The following is a 19111-nucleotide window of genomic DNA, read 5'->3' on the forward strand; positions in this document are numbered from 1 at the left end:
TTTTTTTTTTTTTTTTTTTTGAAAATATTCCTTTTTAACCAGAAGCATAAACACAGACTGCCATCCATCACTTTCAAAGCCCATCACGGTCATTCCCTCTCCATCACCTTCCCGTATCTCCAGAAGTATGCAATATTTGCTGCATACTTGCTCTGCTCCAGCCAGAGTTCCATGAGCTTATTAATACATACTCACACCCTTCCAACCTCCAACTCCATCCCCTCCATCTCTGCCTCTTGCATCGCTACACAGAGAAGGGATTAAGTTATCAGGATGATAAAGTGATATCCATACACTTCTCTAACTGCGCTAAATTTGACTTGTCGCAGTGGAAACTGAACTTTAATAGCCCACTCTATGTTTATGCCAGATTAGTAGCGCCTCACGCACGGCTCACTTGTTAATTTGCCTAAGTAGTCTTATGCGGTGGCGTCAGATTAGGTGGTGCGATGACTTGTACTCTTACAGCACGGGCCTGTGGCCTAAGTTCACTAAGGGGTAGAGGATGCACTTTTTAAAGAACAAGAAAAATGTTCGGGCACAATTGCATGAAATATTAACTAGCTCTAAATACAAATGTAACGTTCTGTTTGGGATGATGAGAGGTTGCATGCAGTGTCCTCCACTGGGGAGATGTAAAATGCAGGGCACTTTTCTCGGCTGGATAGAGGAGCAGAGGACAGTGGGTGGGCTTGTGGGTGGAAGCAAATAGAAGCCAGTAAAAAAGGGATTGGCATCAAGGGAAGAAAAAGAAGAGAAATACAGATAAAGTAGCCGGTTGGAAAGAGATAAAGAACTGAATGAGAACAATCAAAAAGGGATGTACTGGTGTTTTATAGCATCAATAAATGCATGGGCTGTGTGCAGGTACAGTGGATCACAGCATCACATTCCAGATTACATATTCCCTGATGTGTAGACAGCTCACTGTCCCAGTCCCAAACTGAACCTGACACACTGACTTTATTCTGTGGCATTGTTTGTAATAACGTAAATTACACCCTGTCATATTTCAGCCAAGTCAGCTAAATGCAAATACGTCTGATATATAGAGTATATATATATATATATATATATATGTAAACAGAGATATGAGGTACAACCTAAGATATGAACTTCAAACCAAGGGAGACCACAAGGCAAAGGATGGTCAGGTAAAAAAACGCGAAGAAGGGGAGACAGGTAAGATGGGAGATTACCGTACATCCACTCATGGTTGGGGAAACATAAATCAAGAGTGCTTTTCAAAGAGTGGTACACATCAAAGGACAGGCTAAACACACATGGTCATTAAACATTTACCTCGATCTGCAGTGGCCAAGCGGGAGATGGGGTATTCGCCAGTTCACATCGCCACATACAACATTATTTCATTTGACAGCAATATTGATGAAATGCTTGGATCGAAAGAAACGTCAAATAAATGGAGTTGGGAAATTATTTAGGAACTAATGATTGCACCTCAGTAGTGTGCTTTCCTTCCATGGTCAGTCTTATATGTGGCCTAGCAACAAACACACTATGAGGCTGAGTCTGGCTGCAGTTGCAAGCCAGAGAGGAGAGGAGCCCTGGAGCTATCAGTAAAAATTTTGCGGATAGGAGCCACATCCCTGTTATGGTCACAGAGTCACAACCTTAACCAAAGCGCCATCCCTGTGAAGACGTGTCTACCGTACTTCTACATAACGGGTTTTTGTCCCTCCAACCTCTGACACACTGAGGTTAGGCTCTCTCTCTGCCTATGGTATTTCCCAGTCTTTGCTCTAGCTTTTATTTTCTTAAGCCAAATCTCCCTGTTTCTGTCTGCGAGCACTTTGTTGCAATTCAAGTAAATGTCTTGGCTATCAATATTTCATATCAAAGTACGTCCCCCTTACTAACTCCTCCTTTAGAATAGCACTTCACTGGTGCTACCAGATACAAATGACTGCTTTGTCAGAGTACAAATCAGATATCTACGGCTTATAAGATTGCAGATTTCATTATCATACTATTCATAGAAAAAAAACTGTCTCAGCAAAATGTTTGCTCAACCACAGCTCATGTTTAATCTAAAGGACAAAGAACTAAGTGGAAATTTGTTTGACATTTACTATTGAAATGGTATTTAATGTATTCTTGTGAATGGAGCTCCAGACTTGCTGCAGAGCACTCAAACTGCAACATGCTTTGCATGATACTGCCCACGCAGTGTTCTACATGGCTGGCTACAGTGTGCTGCATTTACACTTCTACACAGTCACACACACACACGAACACTGTATACACATGTACGCAGTGGGCACTAATGTAATCTGCAGGCTGCGTACACAGCATCTTTCAGGGAAGGGCCCTGTGGGGACCAATGAGATGACTCTCAAACAAAGCCTGCTTCTACAGACATGCAGGCTACCCACCTGAAAACAGCCGGAAATGTGGGCACACATGCATGTAAATGCACACATTATAACATACTCAAACACAAGTGAACATGCATGTACGTACACATCCTCAAATATGTCTGTATCACTGGTTATCTGAACCATTGCCAGAGAAGATTTTGGACAATTCTGCATAATCCAAAAACAAAGTTTAATGAAATATTGTTCTTATGGCAAATAAGGTGTGGCTGAAGAACGTTATAGCCCATTGTGGTTACATTAAAAAATTAATTAATTTTTATCCCCGGGATGATACCTGATATGACATATTAGCAAATAATTGTCTATTTTTACATAAAGCAGATACAGAGCAACATTAGCATTACTGTAATTTGGAGTTGTGTTTCAGGTGACCTAACACAGGTAAGTTCAACACTCACTCTCTTTTTAGCTCCTGAGGGAAACATCTGGCTCTTCAGCTGCTAAATGCTCCACTATTTTCACCAGCTAGTCACTAGCTTTGTCTGTCTGCTGTTTGTAGCAGTGTAAAGATGATTTTTAGAGCTTTATTGTTTAAATAACTGTCTCCTGCGGCGAAATAATGCTGATGAGAGCAGTGAGGGTGAAGTTGTAATATGCTAATATGTGTTGCAGAGTTGAGGGAAACTACAAAGTTGGGTGATAAATATCGTTGTGGATTAGTCACAACAAGCAAAACCTTTCAGATTACTCATAGTAACCTTCCCCATTGTTAATACAAAAATATTGATTAGAGCAGCTTTAAATATATAAATTTATTTTCATTTATGTCCACCTCCACCTGTTCCTATCTTGATTTTGTTTCAGCCTGGAGACAGAAAATACAATCTCTCCAGATTAGGCTGTGAACCCCGGCAATCCAAAGTGTCCCTCAACAACTTTAACCCTCTTCCATTAAGCCTTTGCTTGGCCTTCTATCAGACAAGCTAAAACAGACCACTTTAATGAGCTTGCCTTTGGTCCTGTTTAGTGTTAATCTGATGTATACCAGAAATGCTAATTGATTCACCATCGTCATAAGTACGTGATCATTGCAATGGCAGGCAGGCAGGACGTTGCAGCTGACACAGTGTAACAGGGCAGTTAATTTCTGTCCTCTGACTCTGTAGTGTCGTCAGAGGGGATTAGGGTAGCTGCACATCAGGTTGGGGGTGTGTCTGCCTGTCAGTCAGACAGACAGGAGGCTAGATTTATACCTCTTGACACCAGAGTTAATCCTAGCAAGAAGACAGACATGGGCTTTCAATTAGGAAAGAGTAAGACAAATTATGCCGCCATGATTAAATCGGCACAACTCTTAAACATGGCGAAATGGTAAACATTTTTAAATTAATATTTATTAAACTTTTAAACTATTAAACATAAACAACATTCCTCTGCCACAACTTTCCACTGCCAAAGTGTGTGCTGTTTCTCTAGACACCTTCCTCCAGCTCTGAGGAGATCCGTCAGCTGTGTAAACCTGTAAATCTGGTGGTAAACTCAGATAGAAGAGCAAAGTGAAGGAGTGGACCTCAAGTGGAGGAATGAGACAAAAATAAAACATATGTTTTAATGTTAAATAAATTGACATGTGAAAGAAAATACAGATACACGTTGAATGTTGATGACTACATCCATGTACTAAGGAATGGAAAATGAAACTGACACCATGTACCTTTCACCTGTCTTGTTTGAATATTCCTCAGTCTGTACATACATGTACCTGTGTGTATGTACTCCTGTATGCTTGAGACTACTTAAAAATTAAATTAATATGTCTGAGAAAGTTCTCAGTCATCCAGGTCATAGGTTAAACAACATATTTTTTGTTATACTGCACATTGCTGCAGCTCCTCTTTTCACCCTGTGTGTTGAACGCTTCGTTGCACTTCCTAGGTAAGGACTACTAGCCAATCCGAAGCAAAGTAGGGCAGGTCGTGAGAAGCAGTAAACACGGCTTCGGTTCAGCTGTATATGCCTTTACCAGCTTAGCAACATGTACTGGAGCAAGAGTTTCAGAGTGGTGAGTTATTAATCTGTAACAAATATATCTTTCATCCATAACATTGTAACTGAGCTCTGTCTCTACATCACAGTAACAACTTTATGTCCATTCACTGCCTGGAGGGTAGCTAATTTTGGAAGGGAGAGGAGAGACAGCAGGCAGACGTCTTGTCACTGTGTGCTGCAGATCAATGTGTTTTTCCACCGATGGATTTGAGGGCGTGTCGGACTAGCTGCTTGGCGAGCATTATGACGCTCATTTTGCTGTGATGTCACAGAGAACAAAAGGAAAATGCTGGACTACAAATGAGCTGTTTTCAGACAGTTCAGTGTTTTCTGTGGGAGATGGGAACTCTCTTTGGGGTGGACTTTGGGCTTTTTCGCTTTGCAAACCTATAACATGCACAAAAAAGATATATAACTCTAAAGAGGAGAGGGAAAAAGCCAAAAAGCACAATATGACCTCTTTAAAATCAGCCCAGTTCCCCTTGATTTTAACCTTCCTTGGATAAATTAATATGCCTACTGAGACATACATACCCCTTTCATACACAGCCAAAAGGTCACACTGGAAGTGCGTCACTTTATAAAATTCCACACTGTCGCAGCTGAATTGAACAAAGATTAAAGGCCAGAATTCCATCAGCTGTGACATGTGAAGAAAGGGAATAAATACATATTGTAATCACACAGAAAAGATGAATCATGCATCCACGGGTGGATGAACCATTGCCTTACCCGATTTAACGCTTCCCATTATAATCCGCATTAGCCTTTGCCCATTCATAATGCAGCTATATGTTTAAATGAGACCTCCTAATCTCTCCCTGTATTCCCAGGGACTAACCAGAATTCTCTGCATGATTACACATTGTTGTTTACTCAATGTGTTGTAATGTGGTGGGACTGGTTGGTATTTTTAGAGGTGAGCTTTCCTTCGCATCTGCCTCTAAGTGTTTAGCAGTGTAAATACTAAGATTCATGATGTCTCTCTGTGGCATAAGGTGACTTTTAAGGCAATATTAATGCAGTTATAAAAAGGTAGTAGCTTGATCCAAATAGAGCAATACTACTTACTGTATGGCGGGTGAAAGCAACCACTCAAAAAGGCGAGAATAGCAACCCTGGAAATGTGACAAAGGCCGGCGCTACTTTGCCTTATATCAACAGTCATCCATCAACATTAGTATTGTTATTCACTCTCAGACACCTTATTCAATACCTTGGAATAGGATGCGAAAACTAGGGATGCTTAAGAGTGCTAGGTGGCTTTTAGACACTGTCACGCTACTTAAGGGGGATTTATTACAAAACAAGTATACTTTAAAAATCTTTAGTTGTGCCAGTGCCAGAAACAGTGGCCAGAACTGGTAAGTCCCGATGCAGGGAACTCTATTGGGTTTGGCTGATTCCTATGCCTGCATGCACTGAAAATTAAATACAAATAAGTGGAGAAATCCCACATACACACATTATTAGTGTGTGTCTGGTAAGAAACACGAGAGGAGACTTAAGAGGATGAAGAAGTGATTTGGGAGCAAGGGTGACTGAAGGACACAAGGGTAAGATGAAAGGCGGTGAAGAAGAGTCGAACAAGCACATTTCACACCAGAGATGTGTATAATTATAGAAGGGTACAAAGAGAATCAACTGCCACCAAAGGGGTAGCACAGATAGCCATGGAGGAAAGAGCTGAGCTGCTGTAAAAGTAGCACCAAGTTTTGAAAAAATAAATATAAGAATCCAGACATAGATACACAATATCTGCTGGAGCCGAGCGAGCTAAACAGCAAATATCAGAAAAACACAAGCACGTAAAAGCACCAGTGCAGCCATAGTGTGCTTGGCCAGTGGTGTTTCTTGGATGACACTTGCACTGTAAATACTGCACAGCCTTGCACTCCCAAATACAAAGAGACAGGTGGGCCTTTTCAGCACACCAGTCAATACCTGAGAGTCATCCTATCGATTGGCAAGGCCTCAACCAAATGTCAACACCCAACAGACCAAAATCTTCCCTGATCCTGCAGCAATAGATGACAGATCCCTCTGCAGCTGCCAGTACAAAACAATATAGAAATGTGTGGTGTCCAGGAGAGTTGCAGGGTTACCATTCTTTTTTGACTTGGAAGACACATACACACACACACACACACACACACACACACACACACACACACACACACACGCACACACACGCACATACACCAAACAAAACCAAGGCAGTGTGACCTTTCAGTTGTGTCAGACACTGGACCTTTGGCCTACTGCTTGACACTGACACATAGGTCACATGATCTGAGTGCGTGTTCATCCCTGCGTGCCCTCGAGCCAGCCGAGTCCTTTCCTCCAATGGCAGTAAGATGATTACAGTCACACTAGGGATCTAAAGTATCAGTGCCCCTTGGTCCCTGACTAGACACAGATGGACACTTCCAGTTGAGGGCACATATGATGTGACGTGTTTGACAATGATGAAAACTGAATGGCATAGAGAGAACATATAAAGCTATACATTTTGTCTAATATCACGCAAAGTAGCTGTTAAAGGGGATTAATGTTCTGACCTTTTGGTAACAGAAAGGTTTCAGTAAGTGGGAGGGACCCAGCTGACTAGGGGAATAGCACAAAATGTATTACAATTTTGTGTTTTTAATCAAAATAATGCATTCTATTTTTATTTGGGCTCTTTTGTTAACAAGACTTAGAGTCTACAGCCATGCTAGCAGCTTTGTGAAGCTCTACTAGGGACAGCTACATGCTAACGCCATCATGCTCACAATGAAATGCAATAAAACAAATGTGATGAAATTTTTGCATAATGGACGTCAGATATAGGAAAACTGAAATTTAAGGTGCGTCAAAGTGTTTGAAGCAAGGCAGAGTTTCTGTGATCAGCACTAGGTGAACTCCTGTGGCTCAGCAGAAGACACGGGAGGCCCACATACACAATGAAGAGAAGGAGATGGAATAATTTCTTTTGTCACTTCCTGGGGTGCAGGGAGACAGCAAACAGCTGGCAACACAGCCCACAGTGACGCCAACAGCATGATGACACAAGAGAAAAGCAGCGCGAGGAAAAGGGGAAGGCGGTGTATGAAAATCGAGGCGGTCCACACAGATGCTAAAATAGGAAAAAGACAGATAAAGCTCAAGACTGGGGAGGAGGAGGAGGAGGAGGAGGAGGCGGCAGTGGTGAGAGGCAAATGTGAAGACATGTGTTTGCCCAATCACAATAACTTAGCAATGGCTAACAAGTGGTTTCAGCCCTTCGCAACCTCCCACTGCTATGTGTCTCCTTTCTCTTATGCATCCTCAGAGACTCCTCCATAGAGCAGAAGTTTTTAATTAATCTCTTCCATCCTACAAAACCGAGTCCCTACTGCTGATGCTCCGGAGACCCTCTGATTGGCCTGGAGAGCAAGAAAGGCAGAGGCACCATTCGTGCTCTTTCTTCCACATAAACACAAACTCAACTTGCCCGCTTCTTTCCTCTCTTTCCTTCAGTCTCAAGCAGAGGAGTATTTCACGTATCATATTGCAGCAGCTGCAGCCACGGCTCTGAAAATGACTGCGTGAACTCATTTGAACACTCGCTGGACAACAGAAAGTCATTTTAACGTCAGTGAGAACTATTAGAGCATTTGGTAGAAATGACAGAAACGATAAAATTATTTCAACACACTTCATCTGGGAAAAGAAAATCATCCCAGTGAAACAGCAATCTAAGGGCAAGTTGAAGTCAGCGAGACTTGAACTGTCCTGATGATGTACGACACAATTGTTTCCGTTACATTTGCATTAGGGGTTGGTTGTGGGGGCTGAGGTACCAGCTGCTCTGCCTCTCACACAGCCTGTATAGAGATGAATTGCTCCCTGGGTGTCAATAAGTCACCATGGCACACCACGGTCACCATGGAAACTACACAAACACTGCTTTTCCGAGGAAACAAGTGAAATGAAGTTGATTACACATTTCCTTATTTTTTCTTTCAAGAGCTCCTTGGAGGGCTTTTCTTGGTCAGGGGAGTGAGTGTCTGGATTGTTTGTTGCATTTATTGCATGTAAAGCCATTCAGCTTTTCTATCAAGAAGCAGCAGAGCACCTCTGTGTTGCAGCTGTGGAAGCACACACAAAATGGAGCCACCTGAGGAAGTTCTTCTCTGACCAGTGGTGCTGAGTCACAAACATGACTGATATAGAGCCAAAAAACGTAAAAAAAACCAAAACAAAACACCACTACAATGAATACCAGTGCACTCTCATATTACTGCTTCCAAGATGGAATGGTGAGCAGGACCACAATTCAGCTTTCACCCTAAATAAAGACAGAAATGTGTGTGAGAGAGAGAGAGAGAGAGAGAGAGAGAGAGAGAGAGAGAGAGAGGGAGAGAGAGAGAGAGAGGTAGAGAGAGGTAGAGAGAGAGAGGAACATGGTAGAGTGATGAAAAGGCGCAGGAAGTCTGAGGTATAAGAGGAAATGGAGAATAGTAGGAAGCTGGTGATTAAAAAAATATAAACGCATGCTATGAAAGCAGCTGAGGTGGTAAACAGGGAAAGGAGGGGAGGTGAAGGATAGTGGAAGAGAGATGGCATGGGGAGAGTGAGGGAGACAACAGCGTGGCACTCACTGTGTTGTGGCACCGACAGAAAGCTGGCTCAGCAGTATTTGAAGGTTTGCAGATAAAGAGGTGTGTGCACATACGTGTGTGTGTTTGTGCGTGTGTGTGCACATGGGCACGCCTGGGCATAACGTGATTATTACTGTATGTATATGTGTAGAGATGTGGAAAACTGACTGTGAGCTGCGAGTACATAGAGTGTGTTTGTGTGTGAAGGGGGTTCACCAGAGCGTGTAATAGAGACCTGGTGTTAATAGTGTTTAGAATGATGACTTTTCTAGCCATTTCCCTCCTGGGACGAGGAAAACGGCAAAAGACAGGGTGAGCAAACCACACAAGAGGCAGAGGTGGAGGCAATGAGCAGGAGGACAGGGAGGAGACGAGGAAGGCAGAAGGAGGAAGGAACACATTAGCCTCTTACCCAGAGTGTCACTCAAGCTGGCAGTGCCAGCCAGCACTGCCGCTCACTGCTGGTCCACAGCCACTCCCAGCCTTCAGTGGGATTTATGTCTCACTCTGATGGTGCTCAGACCTGGGGCTTTTTGCCAATTTCCATCTCCTAGCTTTTTTTTTGCAGGCTGAACAGGCATGATGTGTGCCACTCATAGAAACAAGAAATGTAAGTCTAATGAACATTAATAATGCTTACTTAAAGAGGCTCTAATCAATATTTTTTATGAACAATGGATCACATGACTACATTTATATGAGAACCCTCTCGCAACAAGAGGGTTTGCTCGTAATGATGAAACAACAGATAAACAATTCTTGACTCTGCACTCCTTGTTGTTTTCTGATTTTACCTTTTTGGTTCACTGTAACTGCTCTCATAGCACTGTTTTCAGCTGCAGCAAACAGCTGTTTTTAGGAAAAAAAATTTGTACTGTATGCTACTCGCCTCTACCTGGTAAACACAGCTGAGAATTTTGATTTTTGTTGCTAAAGAGACAAATATTTCCCGGGAGTTGGAGGTGACCAAAATAGAGCTACAGTGAGAGTGAATACTGGACTTACATTCATCAACCAGACACAAACACGACTCCAAATAAACGCTACTACTGCTCAATCTCTGCTACATGTGGAAGTCACAAGCTGTTTGCTAACAAGTTTGCCATCCCAATTTAAAACATCATTGTGGTGTTCGCAGCTTGTTTCTGCTGCCCCCAGGTGGCCAAAAGAACAGACACTGCACTATGTGGAGTTGTTGTGACATGAATCAGTTATCAAGACAACATGCCAAACATTCAGTAGTTCTGGCTTTTTTTCCCTGTATATCATCAATAAATTAAACGTCCTTGGGTTTTGGACCGCTGGTCTGTCAAAACAAGCAATGGAAGATCTCACCTCTGGAAGATTAACTTTTTATACACTTAATCATGACTTCAAAAAAATATGACAGATTAACTGATTATGAAAAAAATCTTAGTAGCAGCCCTAGTCAGAACAGATTTGTTCACTTAGGAATTGTGAGGGTGTATTCAGAGGATGACAGTAGAATTACCAATGAGACTTCAGGCATCAGGCTTCTCACACCATCTGGCCACTCATTAGCCATGGCTTGTACTTGCCATGTGGTTTTTACTATACTTGTGTTAAAGTAAGTTTTTCTTGTTCCCCTGAAGTACCAATGAATCCACTTTTGCCTATTTTTTTTCACTTCCTCTATTCCTTTAAATGTGCGGATAACATTCTGCAGATTAGTTGTGCCTCGCGAGTTTCATTTAATGATATCTTCATTCATGAGTTCCTACGTGCATGGTCAAGTGCAATAAGCCTTAAGACGGGCCAGTAGGCCCTGCGGGGACGCCACTGCCACTGAGCTGCATCCAGACTTTCATTCCTCTGCATGCAACTTCCCACTGGTAATCACGAAAGTGGAAGAAAGCAGTAGTGAGTTCTTTGTACCGAGCAAAGCAAAACGAGAGAAGAGGATGGAGGTGTGTCTTGCAATTACTGCACACATTGACCAGTATTTTCAGAAATAATTAAATTAAATGCTGCTGCTGCTCAGCAGCATCAATAGCTTTCTCTTGCTTTGTCTTCCTTTGCCTCACTTCAAATGTTCCCTTTCGACCCTGAGGGTGAAACTCACAGATACAAGTTAGATCAATAACGGGCTGCAGCGTCCTAACCTCCTCTTCATTTTAATAAATATGACTCTGGGATACTTCTGCTGTAAAACCCATATGACATCTAGTCAGCCTCTTAACAGTGAGAGATAATCTCGCAAAATTAAAAATTGCTTTTGAGTGATGAACTGTGATTTAATGTGTCCCTTGTGTACTGTTTGCCACACACATTTTTGTTTTTGTATATAGTGCATCAGTACTACCGGCAGAAATCAAATGCACATACAGCACAAGTATAAACTCCATGAATATAATGTAAATGCATCCAAAGCTTAGAATTAAGCTGCAAGCCTTAATTTCATATATTTGATTTGATTTTAGAATTGCATAGTCAACAGAAATCACAATCCTGGTAAAGCGTGAGATGCTACTGTTTTGAAAGTTAGTATTTGCTGCTTAGTAACATAGCTATAAATTTAAACAGCACTAACACAACTGTGGAGAGTGGAAAGTGCTCTATCCACTGCTTACACCACTCGTGCAAGTTGTTGTCCATATGAGGAAATTTGTGTTTAGAGTGAGTAAATAGCAGAACATACTAGTGAGTATTCGCTGTATCTACAACAAATCAGCCACTTTTCATTAAAACAATAGAAGGCACGGTCACAAATGCTTTAAACAAATGAAACAGCCTGAGCATACTAGATATGAAACACCAGACACCAGAGTGCATTTTGAAGGAGTTGAATTAGTTCCCTTATAAAGCTTCCACTATCCTTTCAAGCCCGATATTACATAATGAACATTTCAGATCTGAAGCAAATCCTTACAGACCTGATTTCAACTCAAGATAATCCTAATGTTGCAGGTGACTTATTGGGAGAAAAGAAAGACAACAGTGGACAGTGGTGGTTGGGGGGTCCAGATGATAAATGCTGCCGCCTCTGCCCATGCAGGGACTATAAGGACTCAAGCCACCTATAATCTAGGAGGTTCACTCTTATCTGATTATGATTGCGGGGTAAAGAGGATTTAGGTGCTGGTGCCTAAATGCTCGGCTGTACTGATTAGAGGCCTGGTGGAAAGCTTATGTAACTGAGGACTTCTCCCTCCTGAGACTGCAGGAGGGAGAAGGTGTGCCTAAATGACAAACTTCTCTCCTGTAATACATCCTGATGAACTTCTAAAGGCCAAATAAGATCATCATCTTGAGAGAAATACACAACACGAGATAGGCTTATGAACATAACTATAGATCCACAAGCATCAAAATCTGATTTCAGCAGCCAAGGTCAGCAATCAGTGTGCAGGCTTTTTACAAAATAAGGAAAAAGCAACTAAACTAACAGCTGAGAACATTTCTTCCCCAAAATGCCAATGCCTACTGATTTAACCGTCTGAAGACTGACCACAATCCATGCACAGATGAAAGGATGATAATGAAACTCAAGGCGGCGGACCTTCTGCTTAAATTTGACCCATGGGCACATATTGTAGACTTGACTTAATGCTGACTAAAGGCCTCTCCCTCAATTACCCTATCCCCACATCCCTTCATCTTTTCTCTCCCACTATCAGAAACTACATCAATACACACAAATGGCCGAATGCTTGCATCAGTGCTGTAAAAGCCTGTAAGGGAACAGACAGATGGAGAGTAAGAGGCTGTCTGTGGTGATCTGAAACAACAGGCAGCTCCTACTGCTGTGGAGTTAAAGACAGTGTGCTAATTGAATTTACTACAAAATCAGCAGTGTGCCTTTGACTGCACTGAGACAGATGAATATGAAAAAAATGTGTCTGTTACAGTACCTTATTATGCTACAGCTTCCTCACATTGTGTCATCATCATCAACAACAGTGTCTGTGCTGGACAGACTTTGGCTGCTCCCATGCGTGGGAGGACCAAACAGCACAAGTCTGCGCCCATACAGACCCATTGCTTAGCATTCCCACTAGCTAGACTAGATTATTAGATAAGGGAAAGAGTAATGGTGCACATACACATTTAGAGCAAGCACAAAGCTGGACATGGCTGATGTGGGGAGAAGAGGAGGGGCAGGGAAAGAAAACACAACTTGCAGTGTCTGGCAAGTGGAAGCAATGCTCTGAATCCGCAGCCATTATCTTCCAGGGTTTCCCAGACTAAATGGACTCTAAAGTGAAGAAAACCTAAACAGGGGAATGTTTTGTCTCTAAGTGTGATGCTTTATTACAGCTTTAATAATTCATATGGTATTGTTAATATTCTGACAAGCTTAACTTGAAGCTTTGCATGGGCAGAAATTAAAAATAAAAAGATTTACTGCTCTTACAAACTCTACTATACATATATTAAAACTGAGCACAGTGGGCATCCATGGAACAACTAATAGCATTCATTTACGATACCAGGAACACAGCCTGACTCATATGTTAATGTTGAAACTCTCACTAAATCACAAGTTGCGTAGCAAACATTTGGTGAGGTTCTGATATTTATCACACACTCTCTGCATATGGCCGTGCTTTTCTGAACACAGAAAGAAATGCATCTGAGGCATCTAATTGCATTTCCCGTCACGCTGACAAAAGACACTTCCAGTGGAAAAAACATTGTCAGGTTACAAACTACATTTACAAGTTATATGCAGGAATGATGGTTGGTAATGGCGCATTTACACAGTGAAAAATAAAAGCCACTGTAATTCAGTCTCCTTACAGCAATCCAGCAATTTGGATATGGCTTCCTTGTATGAGCTTGTGCTAAGTGTATTTGCTGCACAACAACACTCATGACTCATTGTAAACAGAAGAGGGTCAGGGAAGCACAAATCCTTCTGGCTCAATATCAAGGATGACACGTTCTACTGGATTAATAGAAATTATAGCCTACAGTAAGGAAACATCCATCTGATATTTTGTTCTAAATATGATTGCCACTATATGCTTATATAACTTAATAGCACATGACAATCTTTGACCAGTGGCTATAAGCTGTGGAGACACACAATCAGAACAGAGCACTTAAGAAAGAGGCATCCAAGCTGTTGACAGATGTGACTTTAATCTTTTTGTTTGGGGCGATCAGCCTCTGCAATTTTGTAATTCTGTTTTCAATAACATTTCCAAAACACATGCGGGATGGCAGTTCAACTAAGGGTCGCCGTAGGTGTACATTTACAGTATGAGGGTTTGCGAACATCTTGTTGTGACATGAACTTTTCGCATTTGTGACATGCTGAGCATGTCCTGCCCCTCCTCCTCCTCACACGATGGGTCACTCAACCAAAAGTCATGTGGTAACACGGAGAAGCCACTGCATTAGCCAGTGTCCTCTTTGTTTTGACCACTGAATTCATTATTCATTGGAAAAGGTTTGCAAGGTCTAGCTCAGCATCCTGAGGCGTAACTTACATGATTCTATCTCTCAGGGCTTTCATCTAGCCACTGTCTTTTCTGACACCTCTCTCCCTTCACTTGTGACTTCTTTGCTGCTTTCTTTGACCATTTTTTCTTGGTGCAATGTCTGCTTTGTTTCCATCTTTTCCATTCTGCAAAGGCTTGCCCTTACTCCCAAAAGCATTCACTGCTGTTATTGCTGATTAATGTAATCCTAGCTTGATTGACCCTGCTGAAAAGGTCATTCCTCTCTTGCTTAACCTTTATTTAAGGGCAGAGAGGGCCATAGGTGCCAAGCAGCACACTGGGTTCTCATAACTGATTAAGGCAGTGTAAGAGAAAAAGGAAGGGAGTGAGAGAAAAGGAGACAGAGAGGGAGAGAGAGAATATATGTATGCCAGAAGACTCTGTGATTGCATTTGACAAATGGCTCAGGTTGCTTTGTATAAAAGCACACGGCTGTGTACCAGCCTAGTAATGGCATTTCCTTGGTCAAGGGCTTTCAAGGGTTCTCACTGCACGGTGCGTGCCCCATAAAAGGCTTCCCTGACCTCAGGGAGCTGCCATCCGACGGCAGCCCCGGCAGTCTTTTTCCAAATGTACTCTCAGCTGTGGATAACCCGAGTGCGATCACAGGGCTGAGCCATTAGACTCACGTTCAAGTTCTCCTCGTAGAGCACTCAGCAGAATGTCAATGCAATTTGAATAAGGGTGGGATTTCCCTACAAGGTTTCACAGGCTTCCCCCGCATAATAGTGAACAGGTCAGCAATCTGGAGATGTGTCTGGAGAATGAGTGGCTGTATTCAGAAGGTAAATCACTTTAAATATCTCACAGCATATCAAATTACCCCACTGCTGTCACCTGAGTTTTGCCTTGAATTGGCAACCTCCTTATAATTGATTCTTGTGCTATGCAGCTTCCCCATGGAGGCTGAATACAATTATTAAGCTGACACGGGATCCTTGTCAATCACAAATCACTAGTTGATTTGGGGGAATACAAGCCACGCAGGAAGAAAGCAGGAAGAAAGTGCATGTATTGTAGGCCCATTGAAGGATCTGAGCCCTGCGTATTCAGGGTCATTACCATATCTCTACCATTTTTAAAGCTGAATACTGCACAATAAATTCAACGCAAGGCGCCGGCGGTCTGAAATTGACTCTAGCTAGCATTATTTCCAAACTGTTGCAGCCAAAGGGAACCATTCTTCGCTTCATAGGGGAGAGGCAAAATGCACCACATGGGACATACAGCACATCAGGAGCTTCGTTATTCACACTGAGGGGATGACGTTTGCTCTGGTATCACACACACGCACACACACACACACACACACACACACACACACACACACACAGGACGCTGTGTTTATGATCCTCTGACATGGAATATAATCCCAGCCAGCCCTGCCCTGCACTGACCAATGATGAGATCAGGATACTGGAGACCAAAGGTAAATTACCAGTGATTGGATTTCATTGAGGCTGACCTACCTAATTGAGGACTCAGGGCGGGGATGGAATGGGGAGGAGTTGAAAGAAGCGTCATCATTTTTACCAGGGACAGCTGTGACATTACTACACAGTAGTTTGATTCCTGTATGATTCATCATGTACGAATAAAACCTGCACGTGACTGGTGCAGCAGCATTCTGAACACGTGGGAGGTGGGAAGGGAGAAGCAATGATGACTGCCTCGTTTTTCTTGAACAGATTAAATGTGCTCAAAGTAAACGGCTCTAAGAACAAGAGCACCCATCGACACACCTGCAGCAAACTTTTGACATCGTCCTGTCATTTCGCTGACTAACTGAGCCAGATCCAGAAACGAGCACATGCAATCAGGGAGTAAGACTGACACGTAATAGAGCGGTGACTTGTACCGATCCCTCCAAGAGATGTGCCGTGTCACAAGTCACTGACAGATCTGGTCTACACTGACATACTTTATCCCTGCAAAGAAAGCAACACTAGAAGCTGGCGCACTTACCAATTACTTTGTCAAAGCAAATGAAGTCTAAATGTAGCACCTGCTGTGATTTCAACTATAAATTTTACTTGAATGAAGTTTGTACAATGAAGTTTGCCTGCACATCACACATGTACTTCCACTCCTCATCTACTGCTTCTTTTCTTCCATTACAGCCTTGCAATTTTTTACCCAAATACTGCTGCTTCCTGTATATTTAATTCAACCCGAACAACTGTTGCCACTTACAAAGATGGAAAACAGGCAGATGGCACAAGAAAACACCTGATGAGAGTACAGTACGCGCCTGTTCAAGATTTCAAATTGATGAACTTGTGATCATTTTTTACAGGTAGGAGTAGGCCTTTAATAAGTGTGCTTGTAATGTGTTATGATCCAGGCAGAGTGTTTGGCTTTGAATGTGATCAGGAAATGTGAGATGGGGGCGGTGTGATCACACGTCCACTTTCGGTTCCCTACCTTGGCAGCCACCGAGGAGCTGGGCTTCTCCAGGAGATCCCACAGCTTCTTCCTCTTGTCTGGGCAGCAGGTGTTATCAAACTCTCCCTCTCCCTCCCTCTCCCTCATTGTCTCTGCCTCCCTCCGCAGCTCCTCATTCATCTGCTCTTTTTTCTGGTGGTAACGGGCCTGGCAGCAGGACTCAAGGTAGATCTCGTCAATCCCCCAGTAGTCTAACTCCTGGCCAAATGAAAGAGCACACATCTCCTCCATCATGTGTAGCTTGCCTGTGCGGTAAAAGTTCAGTATGGAGGTGAATGCCCCCGGGTGCCGGTCAAAGAAGTATTCATTTTCGTTCAGGCTGTAGTCGTCGCAAACTTCCATCAGGGACTCGTGGGTGTTGCAGTCTCGAAGCTTGCCGAGCCGGGTCCTGGGTAGCCGGTCCAGGGTCCGCCACAAGACCTCGTGGTTCAGACCCCCGACATTAAGGCGAACTCTGCGGGAGCGGGCTTTGGTGCGGATGATGTCGATGGGCTCGGGAGGTAGGGAGGGAGAGGTTCGAATGTTGGTGGCCTTGAGCCCTGCTGGTCCAAGCTTCTCAGCCATGGTGATGGAAAAGGAGACTTATTGAAACAACCCCCCCCCAGGAAAATAGAAAAAAAAAGTCCAAAAACGTTTGAATTATGTTGGATCCTCTTTAGGGAAGTCCTTCCATGGCTGAGAAAACAAGAGAGACAGTTTGTGAGATGAATAATAAATGACTAAAAAGTTAATCAAAGACTTGATGTATTACACCCTCTTCATGCTTGGTGTTAAGCATATTGCAAGAAACCAAAAAAAAATCTTCTCTTTTCAAGCAGCATGAGGACACGATCACCTGGTACTTTATATATAGTCAGTAAAAAATAGTAACAGCTGCTCAGTATTATTGATTCCTCTCATCACATTTCTAAGAAGGTGTTAGGCAGAATCAATGATTTTGTTTCAACAGTCAATATGGCTGCTTTGGTTTGCACTCCGCTCCTACACTGTTATGGCCGGAGCCGGAGTGAGGCAATGAACTCTGCTGGAGCTATGCAGCTCTGTCGGTCAAAATGGGACTCAGTGGCAGGTCAGGAAACAAATGGGGTGAAAGAAGCCTTGAAATCCATTGATGTTCTCTTACTATTAGGATGGAGGAGGCGTGTGTGACAGCAATTTCTGGAATATAATTTGGCTTGTCATTTTCATATATATTTTCCCCTGCCATGTTTGGTCATTATAATCACAATTTCTCAGAAATATAAATCCTTGCACACAAAAAAAACAGCTATTTTATTTATTTTAAGGCAATGATTAAAATGCCCTTACATTTGGATAAGTCCTTACAATTACATAAAAAGTTGTAAATATGAGAGCCTTTAATAATCAATGAAAGCAAGTTACCATTTTTTATTGGGAACAAGCTGTATTTGAGTACAGAATTGAGATAAGCAGATGTTCCTGAATGCAGCATTGTTAGTTACATTTGCCACTGCCAGATTATTTATGCATTTACCACAAAGCAGCCAATATTACAATCCAAATGGAATCTTATGTGTAAATGACGGGTTGAAAAGCAGCTTCACGTTGGTAATCTGTATGTCTTGACTTGTGCTGCAGTCCCATAAATTCAGAAACACTGCATACCTGTTACACTACAACGTATTTTGTGTTCTGTAAAGATTTTCAAAATCTAAAACCTTCTATGTAAATCAGTTCACACAAACTGTGCTGCCAACGCACGATTCTGTTTTTGACTCTGTTTAAAGTGGCATCCAAATTTTTTTTAAAGTCACAGAAAAATAGTCTCTCTCACCTTGCCGAGATAAACCACCGTTTGCATGCAAACTCCTCTTGTTCCTACGGGAGTAGAGGAGGGAAAGGGAGCCGGGATCTCCCTTCAGTCAAGCGGCCACGACCGAAGAGAGCACTCCGCGGGCGCCGCGCTGAGAACGCGCGTCCCACATTTTGATTAAAATTAGTCAAGAAAACAAGGGGGGAAAGGCTTGGATGTGGTCCTCTACAAATGATCACCGGGACACAACCAGCGCTGTTTCGCCATCGGAACACTGGCAAAAGAGTCCTGCCTTCATCCAAGACAAGCTTGTAGCGTGCGGAGAAGACGGGCTCACATCACTGTACTGCAGACGTCGAGCGCGTAAAAGGCAACGGGAAGGAACTGGAGATGCGAAGTACGGAGTGT

General features: G+C 42.7%; 1 protein-coding gene across 1 annotated transcript in view; it reads right to left on the reverse strand.

Moving 5' to 3' along the window:
- LOC123981532 (potassium voltage-gated channel subfamily B member 2-like) overlaps positions 1-17452 on the reverse strand; it is a gene marked incomplete at its 5' end in the record, with an annotated part of 82021 nt that extends 64569 nt beyond the window's left edge. Inside the window, 1 exon segment of the mRNA XM_046066417.1 lies at positions 16909-17452. Coding sequence (XP_045922373.1) covers positions 16909-17452 — 544 coding nt within the window.
- Between the last annotated feature and the right edge of the window lie 1659 nt (positions 17453-19111).

This window comes from Micropterus dolomieu, linkage group LG01 (assembly GCF_021292245.1).
Source record: "Micropterus dolomieu isolate WLL.071019.BEF.003 ecotype Adirondacks linkage group LG01, ASM2129224v1, whole genome shotgun sequence".
Lineage (NCBI taxonomy): Eukaryota > Metazoa > Chordata > Actinopteri > Centrarchiformes > Centrarchidae > Micropterus > Micropterus dolomieu.